Consider the following 22,156-nt stretch of genomic DNA (forward strand, 5'->3'; position numbering starts at 1 on the left):
ATAAGGTTTACTGATTTTTTTATTCTCCAAAATTGAAGATGATATTAGGAGAGCCCCTGACTTTGGACAAGCTTGTCTCGCTTATTTTGACCCTTAGTGTTTTGGGAAATACTTTACAGTTTCTCATTTGCTTGCAGTATAACTGTGAAGTAGGCAGAGCAGATATTAAGAAGCCTTCCAAGAGCATCCCTTCAAATAGGTTGCAGTGAAAGTGCCAGATGTGTAGAGCCAATCACTGGGTTTACAGTGTGTCCTGTTCAGTGTTTCATGGATAGAAAAATATCCAAGAAAAATACGTATCTAGATGAACTTCCTTGAAAGTTTAGAGTTCCAAACTTTCATACAAACTTTTGCCAGTTGGTTATTCAACGTATATTATATTCTTCACAAAAACTTTATCTTGAAAACAACACAGAGTTACTAAAATCCTGATTCCTTCTAGAAAGGGTACCACAGTAGTGGTGTGAAAAAGTCTAATAACTGAGTGCAAATTTTGACTAAAATGTTCTCAACCTCGTCATTTAAAAGATGAATCAGTACTAAATAATATATAAAATATGAAGGCAACTGAATAACAGTTTACTTGGGAACAGGATGCCTGGTAACTGAATTTTGTATAGATCTGGAAGCGCACCGCCCACGGTTTCCTAGCACCTCCACCTCCCCACCCTGCCACCAGTGTGGGCTGGTTCTTCGGGGAGAAGCCCCTGCCTGGAATTCCCCTTTTTGTTGAGAATAGGTGGTGCCTGCCAGAGGGTGGGCCACTCACACAACTGGTTGTATCCTATGCTTCTGATATTTTTTCTGTGTTTTACAAACAGTTTTCATACATTTGAGTCGCTAAAAAACTGAACCCTGGCTTCATGCCTGTGCTGTACTGGCAAATTGCGGTGGTTCCTTTGTTACTGAAATGTCTTGGAATCGCATTCCTCTACTCCAATCTGAGCTGCCCTTTCATCCGGGAAGCCTGCAAGTCCCCCGTGGCATCATACGTCATCACATAGGGACGGGCTGTGCTTTTTGTCGGGAAAGACCCGAGTGTGATTGTGGGAATGTAGGGACAGTGGAGACAGCACGTGTATTTGTGTCCCAGAAAGGTTCATTGTTTCCAAAATACAGTAGTCTGTCTCCATCTGTCTCCGTGTGTGACGGCAGATGCTGTTAGTGGTGCTCAACATTTACAGAGTATTACAGTGTATGTAGATTGCTCTTTTTAATAAGCTACTACGTGGTGTTTTGTTTCTTGTCAGCAGATGTAGTGCAGCAATTTGTGTTGCTGTTAGTAACCGAAAAGGAAAGTAACACTTAGGAAGCAACACAAACCAACTAAGTTTTAAAAGTGTCTGTTTTGCACATTTGTAGCTGTTTAAGATTTTGAAACGCCAAACAAGATTTTAATGATATCTTTGTCTATATTTCTATGAGTTTGCAGTTATTTTCTCTATTCAGTGGTAGATTCAACTTAATTTTTCTCCCACTTAATTTATTAATGGATTTTTAATGGCACAATATAGGAATTCACTGTTATAATTAATGAATTCTGTATGTGCCTGTGAATGGCTGGTAACCAATAATGACTAAGTTAATGTACAGTTTTAGTAATATAATAAGGCTATTTCATTTATTGCTTTATTTCTTAAGGTAACTTATTCTTAAAATTTATGTAAAGAATTAGTGATAAAATCCTCTGACTGTTAATGAACAACTTAATACATTATCCCTCTTAGTAGTTTTTTTGTCTGTTCTACTTAATATGACTGGTTTAATTCTGTAATTAATACACAGTTATTCTTAAGTGTTGAAATTTAACTGAAATGTGATCCCTGTTAAACATAAGAGTAGGAATAAGAGAGGGAAGAGATATATAATTTGGGACATGCTCAAGCTGACTTGCCCCAAATGGTAGAGTTAGAAACATACCAGGGGACTCCAATTTAATCCCATCAAGGTGGCATGTACCAATGCCATCTCACTAGTCCAAGTGATCAATTTCAGTTCGCAATTGATCATAATGAAAGGACTAAGAGTCAAAGGGAGCACATAAGCAAGTCTAGTACCTGCTAACACTAACCGATAGAATAAATAAAGGGGAGAGTGATCCAACATGGGAAGGGAGATACTCAGCAGACTCATAGAATGGCAGATGTCCTAAATAGCACTCTGGCCTCAGAATCAGCCCTAAAGGCATTCCGATCTGGCTGAAAAGCCCATGAGAGTATTTCAGGCATGGAAAGCCAAGACACTCTGGCAAAAGATCTCTGTGAGTGAGATCTCAGTGGAAAGAACAGGTCTTCAAAGAAGGAGGTACCTTTCTCTGAAGGGAGGAGAGAACCTCCACTTTGACTATGACCTTGTCTAAACAAGATAAGAGTCGGAGAACTCAGAGGGCTTCCATAGCCTTGGAAACTCATGACTGGAGCATAGGGAGATTACTGATGCCATAGACAGGAGTGTCAATTGGTAAAGTCAACAACAGGAGTCACTGTGCACTTACTCCTCATGTAGGATCTCTGTCCTTAATGTGCTGTGCATTGAGATTTAATGCTATAACGAGTACTCAAATAATATATTTCACTTTGTGTTTCTATGGGGGTGCAAACTGTTGAAATCTTTACTTAATGCATACTAAACTGATCCTCTGTAAAAAAAAAAAAAAAAAAAAAAAAGAAAAGAAAAGAAACTATCAACTCCCAACTTGACTCTCACTGGGATTAAACATGACAATAGGTCTGATCTGATTTCATCATCATTAAAAAAAAATCATCTATTATTTTTCACTTTATGTTTCTGTGTGGGAGCAAACTGTTGAAATCCTTACTTAATGTATACTAAGCTGATCTTCTGTATATTAAGATAATCAAAAATGAATCTTGATGTGAATGGAAGGGGAGAGGGAGTGGGAAAGGGGAGGGTTGTGGGTAGGAGGGACGGTATGGGGGGGGAAGCCATAGTAATCCATTATTCGTACTTTGGAAACGTATATTCATTAAATAAAAGTTAAAAAAAAAAAAGAATTAGTGATAAAATCCACTTTCTAGGATTCATAGGGAATCAACGTGGTGTAGAAAGGACTTGTTTTAGGAATTAGACTACTGTGCATCTTGTTTCATGACTTAATAGCTCTTTTATCTCCAAAATTATTTAAACTCTGAGGTCCATTTTTTCATATGTAAAATGGAGTTTTGTTAAGATAAAGTGAGAAAATTTATTGTGAAAGTTTTAATAAATTGTTCTAAAAAGTCCCAAGATACAAAATGATGTTAATGCCATCTTTATAAAATTATATGGATGCACATTAGATGTAGAATGAGTATGTAAATGTGAGTTCCATTTTGCTTAAAGTTTGGAATCAGTGGTACTGATACTGTTAAATTATCTGTAGAAGTACCACAATTGATAATGATCCAAAGTATAAATTCTCCAACCATAAGTAAAATGTGTACAATAAATAAGATGTATTTAAATACTATTCAACTTATTTAAAGGCACTGTTTTATAGAAGACTTTTTCATGGATTTTCCTGAATACTAAAAGAATAACTTGAAACTGGTTTTGTGGCACAGCAGGTAAGCTCTGCCTGCTGTACTGGCATCCCATATTGGAGTGCCAGTTCGAGTCCTTACGTCCGCCTCCCTGATAATGCACCTGGAGAAGCAGCAGCATTTGACCCAAGTCCTTGGGCCTGATGGAGTTCCAGGCTCCTCACTTTGGCCTGGCCCACGCCGGCCATTTAGGGAATAAAGCAGTGGACGGAAGAGCTTATTGTTCCTCTTTCACTCAAAGAAATAAAATAAGAGAAAGAATTACTATATGTCAGAGAATGTTCTATATTTTATATGGTAGTAAAAGTTGACTTAATACTTGAGGAATTTAGATATAGATATTGTAAAGTGCTTATGTTTGTCCATCTAAACTATTAGTCCTCTACATACATAGAAATAGCAGATGCAGTAAAAAGTTAGGCAGTGTGGTATACTGTAAAATTATACTAGTTTGAAATCCGGGAGGCTTGGATTTTGATTAATCCCACTTGTGGCTAGATACAGTGAGACAATATAGAAATGGCCAAAATATCATACTCATTCTGAAACATAGGTAGGATTTAAACATTGGCCTTGGAGAAGATAAGGGTATGAGCATCAGTATAGACTAGTACAAGATCTGTTTTGTTTTGCTTTGTTTTTCTAAATGTTCAGAAATCCCTTTCAGCTAAAGAAAGGTATAATAGAAAGTAAAGCTTGAAAAAAAAAAACTGATGGGGTCAGCTAAATGCTGTATGAGTTTGGATTAAGCTGTTGTGAACTCTTCAAACGTGTGAGTGATGACATTAGAGTTATGCCTTCATGGTGATGGCAGTATGGATTATATTACTAACTTGACCAGATTATTTCAGGTAAGTCACATTGATCTTAAGACTTGTGGAAGATTTTAACATTTTGTGTATGTAGTCTAAGAATTTGAAACCTATGTCACAAATACAGTTTGTTTTTCTTTGTTTTATTTGAGAAGATTAGGCATAAGGAATTAATGCCTTAAAGAAATTAGGACCTGATCCTTTACTTCCTCCTAATTTAGATAAGAAGTTTACCCCTGGGCTCTTTAAACAGCAGCTTACTTTGTTTTATAATATGGTTAATTTTATTTTAAACATATATCCTAATGATGATAGTAGTTGTGAATGAGAGCTACATAAATATACATTTTACTTTCTCAAGTTTATAGTTCAGATAAACAAGAAAGTCATAGATCTTTGACATTTCCATCTCCAAAAATTTATAATTCAGATATTTAGTTTATGCTTTACTTTGATTTATTTAGTTTATCAAATCAGTCTTTAAAGTTTTGTTTCAAATAACTTTAGTGTCTCAAATTGGTTTTAGATGGAATTGGTTCAGATGGAATTAAGTACTTTTATAAAGGGTAGTTATTGATAATGATTTATACATGTAAAATAGTTCTTTGGGAATTTGGAGTTGGATTTTTCTGCTCCTAACTTAGTTATCTTTGTAGTATATGTGACCATTAGATTTAACTCAGATGAATATTCATGGTAGTTTTGTTTTGAAAAAAGTAATTTGAAACCTGATTCAGTTGAGCTAATACCCTTTTCTTCTGTCCTTGAATAGTTGGAACCGATAATGGGAAAGAAGCAATTGAAAGCGGGGCTGCATTTCTCTTCATGACGTTTCACTTGAAGGACTCTGTTGGTCATACGGAGACAAAGGCTGTCAAACAGATGTTTGGTCCCTTTCCATCATCGTCTGCCACTGAAGCTTGTAATGCTACTAATAGAATTATTTCTCATTTTAGTCAAGATGATCTTACTGCTCTTGTCCAGTTGACAACAAAGGAATACAGTGATGGAGGTTTTTTTGGCAAAAATTTAGCATTTTCATTTGATATGCATGACTTGGACCACTTTGATGAATTGCCAGTAAATGGTGAATCCCAGAAAACCATAAGCCTAGATTATCAGAAGTTTTTGAATGAACATGAGCATTGCACTCCAGAACTCAAGCCAGTGGAAAAAACAAATGGCTCCTTTTTGTGGTGTGAAGTTGAGAAGTACTTGAATACAAGTTTGAAGGAAATGACTGAAGCACCAAGAATAGAAGATCTTTGCTGTACTTTATATGATATGCTTGCTTCTGTTAAAAGTGGTGATGAGCTTCAGGATGAGGTATTGTTGAAGTTACTGGCATTTTAATATTAATGTGAATTTCTTAATGAAGTAGCCTTTTTAATGTGGTTAGTTAGCAAAGAAACCACTCCTTTAAAATTGTACTATACTACTCAAATGGTTTTATAGAACAAGCATGTGTATACTTTTCTACTAGGTAGTCATAGGAGGAATCTAAGTGTAATGAATAGCAGTAGTTAAATGTCCACATGTCCCAGGTACCAGGATAGTCCTATTTAAATCTGTTGTTACATTACAATAATTAGTAGTGCCCCTTTAACTCTAAAAATTGTATAGTTTTGAACAACAAATTATATGATCTCTATAGTAATTGTTAACATTTGTACAGAACTTGATATTTCTAAGAGTTCTGTGATAAAAGTACAATAAATTTCAAAGTAGTTGAAATTTTATGTAAGAAGTGACTTATTTAGAAATAAGTTTTTGAGTAATTTCTATGAAACAACCATTGAGTAACAGATTGATGTAGAAATAATTGAACTATTTGGTATTTTATATAACTTTTTCAATAAAGAGTTGTGTCTTTGTAAGTTTTTCCTGTCACATAAAGGAAAATGTTTTAATTCCTTTTAGTGCCATAATTTGGTTATGTCATTCACAGTGATGGATCAGTTTTTTTGTCAAATGAAAAGTTTGAGACTTTTGCTTTTCTACTCAATGTTCACATTATATTTCTTTCCTAGTATAAATTTAAATAATGCCAACCCAATTTAAGTGCTGGACAGATTGAGTAAAATATTGGATAAAAGTATAAGAAAGATGGTGTATATTGTAGATAGGGTAGAGAAATTTTAAGGTTTATTTATTTGAAAGTCAGAGTTACAGAGAGGGAGAGACAGAAAAAGGAAAAGAGATCTTCCTTGTGCTTGTTCACTCCCCAAGTGACCACAATGGCCAGCGCTAAGCCAGGCCAAAGCTAGGAGTTTTATCTGGGTCTTCCAAGTGGTAGCAAGGGCCCAGGCACTTCGGCCGTCTTCCATTGCTTTTCTCAGGCCATTAGCAGGGAGCTGAATTGGAAGTGGAGCAACCAGGACATGAATTGGCATCCAAATGGGATGTGGGCATCATAGTCCATGGCTTTACCTGCTGTGCCACAGTGCCAGCCCCAAGACTTTTTTTTTTTTTTAAAGATTTATGTATTTGAAAAGCAAAGTGACAGAAATGAGACAGGTCTAAAAAGAAGGCTCTTCATTCTCTTACTCATTCCCCAAATGCCTATAACAGCCAAGTCTGGGCCAGGGCAAAGCCAGGATCCCAGAACTCTGTCAAGGTCTCCCGCTTCGAGACCTTGGACCATCATCTGCTGTGTTCCCAGACACATTAGCAGGAATGCTGGTGAATCTGAAGCAGAATAGGCAGTACACAAATCTACACTCTGATTCTGGATGCTGGCATCCCAAGCTCTGGCTTAATCTGGTGCACCACAACACCCATCCCTGAGGCAGAGACTGAAATTGCATAGTTTTTCTTTCCCACTTATTCATTCTGAGACTCTCAGAAGCTTGCCTTCCTTGTTGGACACTCTCAAGGGGATACCAATGCAAAGATACAGATTGGTATGAGCATTAAATGTGATACTTTATGTGCAGTGATAATAGCATATAATACTCATTACATGATGATAACTATGATTATTTTTGTTAAGATTGTTAAAATAAAGAATTTTTAAGTCACATGGAGTATCAATCAGGAATACAGATAAAAAATACAATTTGCTTCAGAGAAAAATTAATTTATGAAATTAGCCAACTAAAAAATTGGAGGGCTGGACCCATGGTGGTAATAGGTCTTATGCTGATTAACATTAGTTTGAAAGCAAAGTACTATGTTGTTAATTCTGTATCAGTCTCAATTGAATATTTTATAGTTGGTTCAATTTATTTCAAATCTATGCCATGTTTTTAAGTGAGCTTTCTATAACATTCTGAAAATGCTATTTTAAAAATCGTGATTGATAAAAAAGTGTTACCGATATTTGGTTATCATAATTAGATATATAGCAGTTACTCAGTTATGATTATAGTGTATTGAACTTACAAACATCAAACTAATGGATATTTTATGAATGAACTGTAAAAATTACTATTTTTATTTCTCAATATCTAGAGTTAAGTTTATATTCTTTAATTTAAAACAAAATTATTTATTTTACTGGAAAGAGTTAGTGAGGGAGACTGATCTTCCATCTGCTGGTTCATTCCCCAAATGACCTCAATGGCTGTGGCTGGGCCAGGTCAAAGCCAGGAGCTAGGAGCCAAGAGCTTCATCCAGATCTCCCATGTGAGTGCGGAGATTTGGGTCATCTTCCACTGCTTTTCCAGACTCATTAACAGAGAGCTGGATCAAAATTAAAGCAGCCAGGACTCAAACTGGAGTCCATATGGGACACCATTGTCTTTGGCAGCTGCTTAACCCACTGTACCACAATGCTGCCCCCTATTTCTTAATTTTTGACCACAAATTTTTATAAAGATTTATTTATTTAAAAGAATTTGAGGGAGAGAGATCAGCCTTCTAGTCACTGGTTCCCTCTCCAAATGGCTAAAACAGTTAGGCCTGGGTGAGGCCAGAATCAGGAGCCTGGAACTCCATGCATGGCTGTCAGGGGCTGACCACTTGGGCCATCTTCTGCTGCTTTCCCAGGTGCATCAGCAGGGAGCTAGATTGGAAGTGGAACAGCCAAGACTCAACCAGCCCTCAAATGGGATACCAGCATCATAGGCAAGGGCTTAACCCACTGCGCCACAACACCAGCACCTACCACAATTTTTAAGTATGTGAGTGTACCTGATTGTTGGAGGGAAAATATTTGCTATTTCTCAAGAACTTTTCATGATCTGTTTCATTACAAGGTTAAACTGAATTCATGCATCCATCCATCATTATTTTTTATATGCTTACAATGTTACTAGATAGGATTTTAGTTACTGAATATGAAAGGGTGAATAAGATAATGATTTTGCTCTCAGAATTACTTGTTTAGCAGGAGGAGACATATCAACAAGTATCACTGAAATATCAGAGGATCTGTGATACTATATACAGAGAAAATGGTGCCATAAAATAATGCCATAGGTTCTTTAGAGGGAATAATATGGTAAGAATAAAGTATTTGTAGTTGTTTTTGTTTGTTTTTTCTCTTCATACTATATTGTTCAATTCTTTTACTTGGAGTAGGGCTAACTGAGCAATCACTGAGTATACCGAAAATAGATCATTGTGAAAATTAAAATAGGGAATCTGAGAGGGAGAGGGAGCAAGGGTTGGCTTATGGGCAGGAGGGAGGGTAGGGATAAGGTGCCACTATGTTCCTAAATCTCTGTATGTGAAATATATGAAACTTGTATAACTTAAATAAATTTTTTTAAAAAATTAAAATGTTATAGAGGGGATAATATGGTAGGGAAACTATTTGTAGAAGAGGTTAACTTTGAGACAAATCTTTTTTTCTTAAAGATTTATTTATTTATTTGAAAGTCCGAGTTACACGGATTGAGAAGGAGAGGCAGAGAGAGAGGTCTTCCATCTGCTGGTTCACTCCCCAGATGGCCGAAATGGCCAGAGCTGTGCTGATCTGAAGCCTAGAGTCAGGAGCTTCTGCCGGGTCTCCCACAAGGGTGCAGGGCCCAAGGACTTGGGCCATTTTCTACTGCTTTCCCAGGCCATAGCAGAGAGCTGGATGGGAAGTGAAACAGCTGGGTCTCGAACTTGCGCTCCTATGGGATGCTGGCACTGCAGGCAGCGGATTTACCCACTACATCACAGTGCCAGCCTGAGGCAAATCTTAAAATATGACTAGAGTTAACTTTCTCCAAGCAAATCAAAAAGGTAGGGAGTTGTGGCCAGCATTGTGGTACCGAGGCTAAGCTGCTGCCTACATCACCAGCATCCCATAGGGGTGCCAGTTCGAATCCTGGCCACTCTACTTCTTATCCAGCTCCTTGCTGTTGTATCTAGGAAAGCAGCAGAAAATGGCTTAAGTGCTTGGGCTCCGTTCACCCATGTTGGAGACCCATATGAAGTTTAAGGATCCTGGTTTTGGCATGGCCCAGCCCTGGCTGTCGTAGCCATTTGGGGGAATGAACAAGTGGATGGAAGATCTCCCTCCCTCCCTCCCTCTCTCTCTCTTTCTCTCTCTTTCTGTAACTTAATCTTTCAATTAAAAAATAAATTTTAAAAAAAGGAAAGGTAGAGAGCGTATTTCATGCTGGGGAAAGAATTGAGTGTGTTTAGAGATCTGGCAAAAATGCAAGATACGGGGTGTGTGGCAAGAAACAAGGGATGCAGTGGTAGTGTGGTCAGAGAATATCACATATATGTAAGAGCCAAATAAAGTAGGCCTCGTACATCATGTTAAAGTACAGCCTTTCTGAACCCTATATGGCCTTGTTCAATGATTTTTTAAGTGTCATTTAATATATAACTTAACATGTATTTCAGATTGTTCCATGGCTTTGAGTAGTAGAATATTGAATGGTTCCACTCCTCAGTGTTTTCATTTTCCTGTGTATGAATGAAAATGAACAATTGTGACAGTTTTTTGTTCTACAGTATAGGTTATTCATGCTTTATACTCTAGATTCATTTCTGTGCAATTATATTCTATTGTTATAGCATTTCCTGTATAATTAGGAAGTGATGCTTCAGTAGAAAAGTGCTTGAGTACAATTGTTCTTGACCAGCATATTTTCACTTTGGCATATGCTTTTTTTCATATGTTGTTTGTGTGCTTTTGTACTTCTCACTTAAGTCTCGAAAAGGTGTTTAAAGGGTAATCAATTCATATTATAGCGTAATTTCTTTTAATTTTAATGTTTATTTAAAATGGACTATTTAAATAACCTTTTTTATGTCAGAAATTTAGAGCCATAGAAACATACTTTAACATATAACTTAAAAACATATCAGAAGCAACTTACATGTTGAAAACAGTTTTGTTCCTCAATGTTCAGTTTCCCAGATGTTGCAGCCATCCGGGGGAGCAAATATATCCCTCGAATATAGGGTTTTTTTGTTTGTTTGTTTTTTAAGATTTATTTATTTGAGAGGCATAGTGACACAGAGACAGGGAGAGAGAGAGATCTTCCATCTGCTTATTCATTGCCCAAATGCCCACAACAGCTGGGGTTACACCGGGCAGAAGCCAGGAGGACTCCATTAGGGTCTCCTGTGTGGATGACAGGAATCCAAGTACTTGGGCTATCATCTGCTGCCTCTCAGGTATATTAACGGAAAACTGTTTTCAGAAGCAGAGCAGCTGTTACTCCAACTGGTACTCTTATGGGATGCTGGCCCTGTAAGCAGCTGCTTAATCCACTGTACCACAGTGCTGGCCCTTGAATATGGTTTAGTGACCTAATGCAAATTCACAATAAATATTTTTTAAAAGATTAATTAATTAATTGGTTTGAAAAACAGAGAGAGAGATATGTCCTATCCATTGATTGACTTCCCAAATGCCTGTAATAGCTGGGGGTAGAACAGCTGAAAGCCAGAAACTCCATTCTAGTTATCCTGTGGGTGGCAGGAACCCAGGTTTTTTTTTTTTCTTTAATTTATTCCTCCCCTCAAAGAAACCTTTTATTTAAGGAATACAGACTTGATGCATTTCATAAGTACAACTTTAGGAATATAGTGATTCTTCCCACCGTACCTGCTGTCCCACCCACTCTCCCACCACACCTCCCCTTTCCCATTCCCAGTCCCATTCTCCACTAAGATCCATTTTCTATTAACTTTATACAGACGATCATCGCTATACTAAGTAAAGAGTTCAGCAAGTTGCACAGAAAAAAAAAAAACAACCCATAAATCAAAAAATTAAACAAAACCTAAAAAGCTGAGGAATCCAGTTTTTCTGGCTATCATCCAGAGCCTCATAGACACATTACCAGGAAGCCAGATCAATTCAGAGTAGCTGAGATTCAAACCAGGCACTGATGCATGATATTGGTTTCCCAAGCAGGTCTCCAACCTGCTGTGCCACTACATAATTTGTGCCAGAATAATGTTGTTTTTAAAGGCTAGCTATTTAAAATATGAAACCTCATTGTGGGTTTGATTTGCATTCCTCTGATGGCTAGTGATCCTGAGCATTTTTTCAGGTGTCTGTTGGCCATTTGAATTTCCCCTTTTGAAAAACTGCCTATTCTAGTCTTTTGTCCATGTTTTTAACTAAATTGTTTTTGTAGTTGTTGAGTTTTTTGAGCTCTTTATAGACTCGGGTATTAATCCTTTATCAGTTGCATAGTTTGCAAATATGTTCTCTCTTTCTGTTGGTTGCCTCTTGACTTTGCTGAGTGTTTCCTTTGCAGTGCAGATGTTTCTCAGACTGGTGTAATCCCATTTATCTATTTTAGGTTTGGTTGCCTGTGCTTCTGGGCTTTTTTCCAAGAAGTTTTTGCATATGCCAATGTCTTGAAGAATTTCTCTAATGTTCTCCCCTAGAAATTTGTTGGTATCAGATCATAGATTCAGATCCTTTATCCATTTTGAGTTCATTTCCTTTATAAGGTATAAGGGATGGATCTTGTTTCATACTTTTGCACATGGACATCCAGTTTTCCCAGCACCATTTGTTAAAGAGACTTTCCTTTCTCCAGGGATTGGTTTTAGCTCTTTTGTCAAAGATTAGTTGATTTTAGATGTGTGGATTGGTATGTGGAGTTCCTATTCTATTCTGTTGTTCTACATGCCTATTCTTGTACCAGTACCAGGTTGATTTGATATTAACTGCCCCATAGTGTGTATTGAAATCTTGTATTTTGATGCTTCTGGCTTTGTTTTTGTTGTATAAGATTGCTTTAGCTATTCTGGGTCTCTTTAATTTCCATATGTCTTGAAATCTGGTATTGTGATAGACTTCTTTCTTTTTCAATCTCATTGGTTTTGGATGGAATACTCTTTGAATTAGATGGACCTTTTCCTTTTCTCTATCTTTAATTTGTGTATGCTCCAAAGTGAGATGGTAATTTTCCCTGAGGTTCTTGTTATTTCCACATTGATGTTGTTGGTGGTTTTTTGGTCATTTGCTTTTTTACTTTGAAAGGGATGAAACTTTCATGAAGAAAACTCAAAAATCACCTTTTCTACTATTAGCTGAATGTGACATTTATGAATTATAAAGATAGTGGAAGTATTTCACCTGTTATAACAGGTCTTTTAAATTTTGTAATCTATATTAGGAAAGCGCTGTTTATCTTGAGTGTATGTTGCTTTCTCCTTTTCCTTCATTTTTGGCTAAAATTGTAAAAATGATGGTTTGTGATTTGATAGAAAAATACAAGTCTAATACTTGGTTCTGGGTGTACTGTTAATCCAGAAAGGATGATCTGTTTTAGCAGCCACTTCTGTAAAAATAAATTCAATCTGAGTCATTCTGGAAGCTGCTATTTCATGTGACTCAGAGCATGGACTTTGAGATTAGAAACGTGTAAGTCTTACCTCTCTGGCTTATAAATGTTTAACTTGGACAAGTCACTTCTGTAAGCTTGTTTTCTTACTTGTTATTTGTAGAAAGCGATAATGCTTACCAGATAGGCTGGCTGTGAAGATAATGCTATAATGCACTTTAAGTACTCAGAGTGTCACCCGACAGATATAGTTTCTTGTGTTTTGGCTCTTTTAGAGTCTTACATAACTGTCACACTGTATAGTCATGTTATTAAAAACTGTGAAGAAAATGCAGTTCAATTCTGTGCTCTTTAGATGTACCTGACTGTCACACAAGGAAGCTATAGTCCTGCTAAAGATGTATGAAGGAGAGTTATCAGCTTGGTGAAGGAAGCAGAAACTATCTTCTGATGAATGTTTGAAGAAAAACTGCAGTTGGTTATCTTTTTTAAGAGAAAGTTGTAGAATAGGGAGGATGATCATAATATTTGAAGAGATACCTATGGAAAAAGGGTGGTCCAGGGGCTATAACCAGGATGTCTAGGTAGAGGGTACATGAGGAGAGATTGCAACTCAGGTATACCTTTTTCATTGTTTGGGCCTTTGAAATATAATGAGGTCTTTTGTTAAGAAGTGAGATTTGCTGCATCATCACTTTTGGAAATTGTAGAAAATAGAATATTTAGAACTTTACTTGTCAACCCCTTTTTGAGGTCTTATATGATCTTAAAAGTACAGGTAAATAAATATATTATAAATAGATTAGGCACACAGTGAGAACTTAAAAGTACTTGCTGTTTCTAGTTTTTGGCAGTAACAGATTCTAAACTCTTTCGCTCTTAAGAGGAAGGGTTGTTCATGGAGTAGGGCATGTTTTCATACTTCATACTTCTCTGATGCTGTTCACTCAGTCAGTCACTTATTCTCTACCATGTGCCAACTTTATAATACAGTAAAATAGTTTTAAAAAAGGTAATCTAACAAAGTTTAATGAACTTTCATTATCTTCAGTATTCTCCTTTGAGAAATTTCATACATATATTTGGAAGGTGAGTTTTCAGGAAAGTTGTATTTGATATAATTAATGTTAACTCTAGTTTGGAGGGAATGCTTTAATTTTATATATTGAGTTACTTAAATTGAAATGGAAAAATTAAATATATTTTATTAATAATTTGATAAATTTCTGTTAATATTTGAGATGAGTTAAAAGATTTTAAATAATGTGTTGTTATCTTGTAAGCATAATTACATATGATTTATTAGATTTAGAAACTGCTGTATTCACTTAAATATGTAAGATTTAATACACTTTGTTCAATTTTGTGTGTATGTGTGTGCACAAATACATGTATGTATAATGACTATACCTTTGTTTTCTTTGTGAGCAGTTAAAGTTAGTATATCTTCCTATAAACAATCAAGGAAGCTCCTATTTACCATGTAAATGAAATTGGAAAGTACGCTTTTAAATGTAGAGTGGAAACTCTCTAATCTTGCTGCATATATAATTGATAGTATGTGAGGGATAAATAGTGTCTATATCCAGGTTATCCTAATTAAGTGGTAAATGACCTTGATTATATATTTGTTAAATTGTTATGCTAGATTAAATACCTATAAATAATGACCATTAGTTATTCTGAAAATACAGTTTATCTAATTCTCTGCAAGCAACAACAATTTGCCTAACACATTTTTTCTCACAAGATAAATAAAGGCTGTCCTGATGTTCACAGTCATTTTCTTATTTTATTTATGACTTTGTTTTTGAATATATGAATATGTAATAATTTTCTTTTTTTTTAAGATTTATTTGAAAGGCAGAGTTACACAGAGAGGGGAGAGGCAGAGAGAGAGAGAGAAAATCTTCCATCTTCTGGTTCACTTCCCAGTTGGCCGCAATGGCCAGAAGCTGTGCCAATCCGAAGCTGGGAGCTTCTTCTGAGTCTCCCACGTGGGTGCAGGGGCCCAAGGACTTGGGCCATCTTCCACTACTTTCCCAGGCCATAGCAGAGAGCTGGATCGGAAGAGGAGCAGATGGGATTTGAACTGTTGGCCATAGGGGATGCTAAGCACTGCAGGCTGCAGCTTTACCAGCTACACCACAGTGCTGTAATAACTTTCTATTACACAGTACAATAATAACCCCTGTAATAACTTTCTATGACACAGTACAAACTACAAATAATTTATTAAGTTTTAAGTGACATTATCCACTTTTTATACTTATCCAATATTCAGTTCCCTGTGAACTGTCAATTCAGAAATTTTTTCAGAGTTACACAGGTTTTAATATTTTCCTCTTTTATCATATTTCTTTTTTCTTAATTTCTAATATGTACTTTTTCCATTTTTATGGAAATCTAAAATTGTTTATTTTCACAAAAATAGTTACATTTATTTTAGTTTTATATATTAATAAATATGCTATTAAATGTATAGAACAACGTGAGTTTTAAAATGCATGTATTTGGATAGTTAGAATAGGAAATAGATGGGCTTCTTTGTCCATTTTGTGAGAAGTGAAAAACAGGTACCTGGCTCCTGCCTTCGGATCAGCGCGGTGTGCCGGCTGCGGTGTGCTGGCCGCGGTGGCCATTGGAGGGTGAATATAGTTTTAAATTTATTTTAAGAATAAATATTTCCTCCATCCACTGAATACCTTCCTGTTCTACTTTACACTATTATTGCTTAGAGTATTTGTTCATTTGAAAAAATAGGCTGGCGCCGCGGCTCACTATGGTAATCCTCCGCCTGCGGCGCCAGCACCCCAGGTTCTAGTCCCGGTCGGGGCGCCAGATTCTGTCTCGGTTGCTCCTCTTCCAGTCCAGCTCTCTGCTGTGGCCCTGAGAAGGCAGTGGAAGATGGCCCAAGTGCTTAGGCCCTGCACCCGCATAGGAGACCAGGAGGAAGCACCTGGCTCCTGGCTTCGGATCAGCACTGTGCGCCGGCCGTAGCGACCATTTAGGCGGTGAACCAACGGAAAAAAGGAAGACCTTTCTCTCTGTCTCTCTCTCTCATTGTCTGATTCTGCCTGTCAAAGAAAAAAAAAAAAAAAAAAAGGAAAAATAAATACCTAAAAAAAATCTTCCAAGCTCATTTTTTGATAACTGCTTTATCTGTTTTAGAGTCTATAACTAATAAATTTACTAGCATATTTTATTAGAGTGTTCATGTTTTTTTTTTTTTTTCCCTGGGACTTTGCTTTGGCTTGATTATTCTGCTTTCCTGCAGTACTTCCATAAAAATTATTTGGTGACGGTCAGTGGATGATAACATTTTTTGTCCTTGTATGTTTGAAAATACTTCAATGTTGTCCTCATTCTTGAATAATAGTTTAGTAGAAGGTTATATTCTTGGTTGACAGCACTTAAATTTACTTTGTATTTATTTAAATATTTATTTGTTTTGAAAGTCAGAGTTAAGAGAGAGACAGAGATCTTTTATCCACTTGTTTACTCCTCTAATGGCTTTAATGGCTGGGGTTGGGCCAGGCCAGAGCCAGGAGCCAGGAGCTTCTTCCAGGTCTCTCACATGGGTGCAGGGGCCCAAGCACTTGGTCCATCTTCCACTGCTTTCCCAGGTGCATTAACAGGGAGCTGGGTGGGAAATGGAACATCAGGGACTGGGACATCGCAGCTTAACCTGCTATCCCACAACGCAGATCCAGTTTTTTTTTTTTTTTTTTTTAAGATTGAATTATTTATTTGAAAGGCAGAGTTTACAGAGAGAGTCAGTCTTGCATCTGCTGCTTCACTCCCCAAATGGCTGCAACAGTTGGAGTTGGGCCACTCTGAAGCCAGAAGCCAGAAACTTCTTCCACATCTCCCACATGGGTGAAAGGTCCAGGCACTTGGGTCATCTGCTGCTGCTTTCCCAGGCACATTAGCACAGAGTGGGCTTGGAAGTGGAGCAGCTGAAACTCAAACTGGCACCCATATCGGATTCTAGCATTTCAGGCAGGAGCATTATGTGCTGTGCCACAACGCTGACCTATGCCGGCCCCATTTTTTAAAATTTATTCATTTATTTGGAAGGCAGAATGATAAAGAGAGGAAGAGACAGAGACAGACAGAGAGATGTTCCATCTGCTGGTTTACTCTCCAAAGGGCCACAGCAGCCAAGGCTGGAACCTGGAGGCAGGAATTCCACCAGGTCTCTATGTGGATTCAGGAGCCCAAGCACTTAGGCCATCTTCCACTGCTTTCCCAGGCACATTAGCAAGGAGCTGGATCTTTTTCTGTCTTGCCAAAGAAGGTACTTTAAAGCATGAATTTTCAGCCATCTTTTCTATGTCATTAAAATGATAATACCTGTTTTCTCAGAAGGGATGTTCTTTCCTATCATGAGTGTAAAAAGATGGAATTTTTAAAGATAATTTTATAAATAAATTTAAAAGTAAAATTCTTTTGTGTGTTTTTATTTAAAAAGTAAAATGACTATAATTAGGATTCATATTTTTTGTGACAAATTAAGGTTTAAAAGATTTATAAATACTCTAACATTTGAAGATTATAGGCCATCTAAACGTAATATGTAGCTTTTACATGCTAACTGCACTGTCACAATCAGTGACCAATAAACCATTCTTTTTACTTAGGAATAAAATTGAAAAGCTAATTTGATCAAACTAATAAAAATTAATTATGTTAATGTAGTTGCAGTTTTTAATAAGAATAACTTAGTATAGCTTTTATAAGTATTTTGATGATTATGAATAAGAGCCGAAAGCTACAGCAATCAGAAAGTCATTGTTCTTTATATTACTGTTAAGCCTTATTTATATTTTGCTTTGTTTTGGTAACATTAGTCCTTTCTCTGGTTTTATATGAATTTTAGTTTTCATAACTTAGTGTGCATTTTGTATGTCAAGTGGCAACCCCCAATGTAATGTGTGATATAATATTCTTGGGGACTGAATTTCTGTGTAGAGTGTTTAGTTTTTTACTGTTTCCTCAAGTAAAAAAGCCTGTTGATAAATGCTGTTATTTTTATTGTCTGTGCCAGTAAGGAAAGAGACATGTTATGCTGGTCTTCTATGAAATGTAATAAATCTCATACAAATATTAAAATTGTATGTGCATACTCTAGGAGAAAATGCTCATTTTTCAAGATATACAAGCAAATGAGCTTCGTTGAAAAGCAATATCTCTCTTGTCTACTCCAGTTTATAAATCTGACTATTTAGATGCTCATTTAAAATTTTAGTTTTTGTGTGTACACTGCTGTTCCTTTTCCTAAGTAGCTTAGTTCAAAATGCCATGTTTCTTCTACTTGAAAAGCATATTATAGATCCTTAGGATTATATCTCGCTTTGAGTTAGATACTAGACCAAAAAGCACTAATACGATTAAATTATTAAAAAGTCATTCTGTTGCTGTTATGAAATATTCATATTAGTGACTTAAAATATTTTGTTTTTAGAAAATATTGCATATCTACCTGATTCCCAAGTGATTAAATCATGTTTGGCAAGAAAAAGAACAAGAAAAGATTTTTCATATGAAGAATTGATTTTTTTTTTTTTTTTTTGACAGGCAGAGTGGACAGTGAGAGAGAGAGACAGAGAGAAAGGTCTTCCTTTGCCGTTGGTTCACCCTCCAATGGCCGCCGCGGCCGGCGCGCTGCGGCCGGCGCACCGCGCTGATCCGATGGCAGGAGCCAGGAGCCAGGTGCTTTTCCTGGTCTCCCATGGGGTGCAGGGCCCAAGCACCTGGGCCATCCTCCACTGCACTCCCTGGCCACAGCAGAGGGCTGGCCTGGAAGAGGGGCAACCGGGACAGAATCCAGCGCCCCGACCGGGACTAGAACCCGGTGTGCCGGCGCCGCTAGGCGGAGGATTAGCCTAGTGAGCCGCGGCGCCGGCCTAAGAATTGATTTTGAAAGAGGAAATAAGTAATGTTTAAATTTTTAACCATTAGACTTTGCACTGTTAGTTTTGAGGTGCTTTTGTCTAGATGATAAAGGACTTTTTTGTTTACAAAATTTCTGGTGTTCATCCTACATTTGGTGAATGAGATAAACCTATTAAACCAGAGGTTACAGCTAGTATGATAAAGTGAAAGTTCCAGTGAAACTGATTGGATTTAGCATCAGGGATTTTTTGACCATTAGTGTTCTCTAGCAGTGGCATGAGTCATCCATAGGCACAAATATGCTGGGTGTTCACTTGCAGGAAAAAATTGTCTATAAGAAATAGAAGTAACTGTTTATTGAGCACTTCCTATCAGACAGTGCTAACTTTTTAACAAATGAGGAAACAAATCTCTGGAAGGTTGCTTATGGACAGTTACTTGGCACAGTGAGTAATTTGCTGCTTGGAATGCCTGATTCTCATGTCAGAATGTGTGGTTTGAGTCCCTGCTACTGAGCTTCTGATTTGGCTTCTTGCTTATTTGCACCCTGGGAAACAGCAGGTAATCTCTTAACTACATGGGTTCCTGATGCCCGAATAGATGAAAGGATGGAGTTCTAGGCTCATGGCCTCTGCCTGGCCAAGTCCTGGCTATAGTGAACATCTGGGGAGTAAGTCAGTGAATGAAGATCTCTGTGTTTCTCTCTCCCTCTGTCTCTCAAATTAGGAAAGTGTATGTGAAGGGTGACTGTAAAATTCTTCTTTGTTTTGGTTATGTTTAAGATTTATTTATTTGAAAAGTGCAGTTACAGAGAGAGAGAGAGCAGATCTTCCATCTGTTGGTTCCTCCCCATGTGGTGCAACATCTAGGATTGATCTAGGCCAAAACCAAGAACCAGGAATTTCATCTGGGTCACCACATGGGTATCAATGGCCCAAGCACTTGGACAATCTTCTACTGTTTTCCCAGGCACATTAGCAGGGGGCTGGATCAGAAGTGGAGTAGCCAGGACTTGAACCAGAGCTTATATGAGATACAGGTAGTAGATAGCCTAACTGGGTTAGTGTGTGCCACAAATGCCAACCCCTAAGATTCTTCCAATCCTAGAAAACAAATTGAAATGTAGACATACTTAGGAGTAAGCAGGAAGTTTAACTAAAAGCTGTGATCTAACCAATAATTAAAGTTTTAGTTGGAGCTGTGGTTTGAATATAGTGTTGCTTTTTATAACATAGTATGAAATATTGTATTTAATTTTACCAGAAGAAAATGCATGTTGCAAGTGGACCTACCTCCTTGAAAAAAATGCTAAAATAAATATGCATATCAAAGTTATTCTGTTAATATTTGCATTCATGAGTTTCCCATTAAGTCATATTATTATGTACTTTTAGAGCATATTGTTTTGTTTTAAAAACTTATTTACGTATTTATTAGAAAAGCTGATTTACGGATGGGGGGAGGTGGGGAGAGAGAGAGAGAAAAAGATCTTTTATCTGCTGGTTCACTCCCCAGGTGGCCACAACAGCTGGGGCTGAACCAGGCTGAAGTCAGGAGACAGGAGCTTCTTTTGGGTATCCCATGTGGGTGCAGGGGCCCAAATACTTGGACCATTTTTTGCTGCCTTCTCAGGGACATTAGTAAGGAGTTGCATCAGAAGTAGAATAACTGGGACTCAAACTGGCACCTATGTAGGATGCTGGCATCGCAGGTGGAGCTTAAATACACTGTGATACAATGCTGGCCCCTGGAGTGTATTCTTCAAAGTTTTATTCTGCCATAATTACTTTTGAATGATAGTGCAATAATATTACATACATTTATAAAAGATTCCTATTTTTTCAGATCAAAAGAGTAAGAAAATGCATGCTTTGTATGTAAGGCACTTAATACTTTGCCTGCAACTTAAAGTAGTGTAAAAATGTTAGATATTGCTTTCTTCATTATCATAACACAGATTGTTTTGTGTACTTTTCTTACTCTGCTATTTGATTATGACCATTTATTTTAGTAATGCTAAACACCTAAAGTTAATTGCTTATTATAGTAAGGCACCTGGTCAAATAAATTTACATACTTTATTCAGTCCATTTTATTCCACTTGAAGATTATGTCCTCCTTACAGTTTAAGAATACAGAGGCTTGGAGAGGATACTTAAAGTCCTAAAGCTGAAAAACAGTATACTCATTATTTGATCCCAGATTTCCTGTGCTAAACTGTGATATTATACTAGTGTTCATAAATACAGTAAATTATTTAATTGACAAAAGGGTAATGATGTTGATGACTGAGGATGCAAGCACAAAAAAGATTAGAAAATATGAGTAATGATATCAGTGAGTTATAGTGATCTTTATTTTTCTTAAGTTTTGTAAAACACACAAAGTTTTCAGAAACACCATTAAAATGTTTTTAGAAATAACACTATATTAAATATAGATCTGTATTATAAGGCATTCTTTGATCAGAAAATTGTTAATTTAAAAAAAAAAACCTTCAATAGTGCAAAAATATTTTAAAGCACTATCTCTTTTGTAACCATTCCTTCTAATAATTTTTGATCATACAGTCTCAATATGAATGTATTTAAATTTTAAATTATATGCCTGTGTTGTACCTGTGTTTATCATAAGACACACATCAAAGTAGAAGATTTAAAAAATGCTGTTCTGGGGCTGGCATGATGCAGCAGGTTAAACCACTGTTTACAATGCCTGAATTCCTTACCAGAGTATCTGTTTGAGTCCTGGCTGATCCACTGCTGAGCTCCCTGAGAAGGCGGCAGAAAATAGCTAAAGTACTTGATCCTCTGCCACCCATGTGGGAGACATTGATGGAGTGCTTGTTCCTGGCTTTGGCCTGGCCCAGCCCTGGCTGTTGTAGCCATTTGAAAGATGGGCCAGTGGACTGAAGAGATCTCTCCCTACTTCCTCTTCTCTCTCTCCTTCTCTGGCACTGTGCCTTTCAAATAAATAAATAAATCTTGGAGGGGAGGTGACAGAGAAAGGTGCTAATCTAAAAGTTATCCTAATAACAGTAATGCTGTTGAAACTCAAGAAAAATGTGATTGTATATAATTAAGTAGTTTTGAATCTTAGTTTAACTTTTTCTATGTTTTGTTTTATAATCATTTCAGGATTCCATCTTTAGAACGGTAAACCACTGGAGAGTTTTTGGCAAAAGGTGGAGGGAAGGTAGCATACA

General features: G+C 36.9%; 1 protein-coding gene across 1 annotated transcript in view; it reads left to right on the forward strand.

Moving 5' to 3' along the window:
* ASCC3 (activating signal cointegrator 1 complex subunit 3) overlaps positions 1-22,156 on the forward strand; it is a 366,541-nt gene that overhangs the window by 37,651 nt on the left and 306,734 nt on the right. Inside the window, exon 4 of the mRNA XM_002714874.5 lies at positions 5,127-5,680. Coding sequence (XP_002714920.2) covers positions 5,127-5,680 — 554 coding nt within the window. The remainder of the gene's footprint in view (positions 1-5,126; positions 5,681-22,156) is intronic.

The sequence above is a fragment of the Oryctolagus cuniculus genome, chromosome 5 (assembly GCF_964237555.1).
Source record: "Oryctolagus cuniculus chromosome 5, mOryCun1.1, whole genome shotgun sequence".
NCBI classification, from domain to species: Eukaryota; Metazoa; Chordata; class Mammalia; order Lagomorpha; family Leporidae; genus Oryctolagus; species Oryctolagus cuniculus.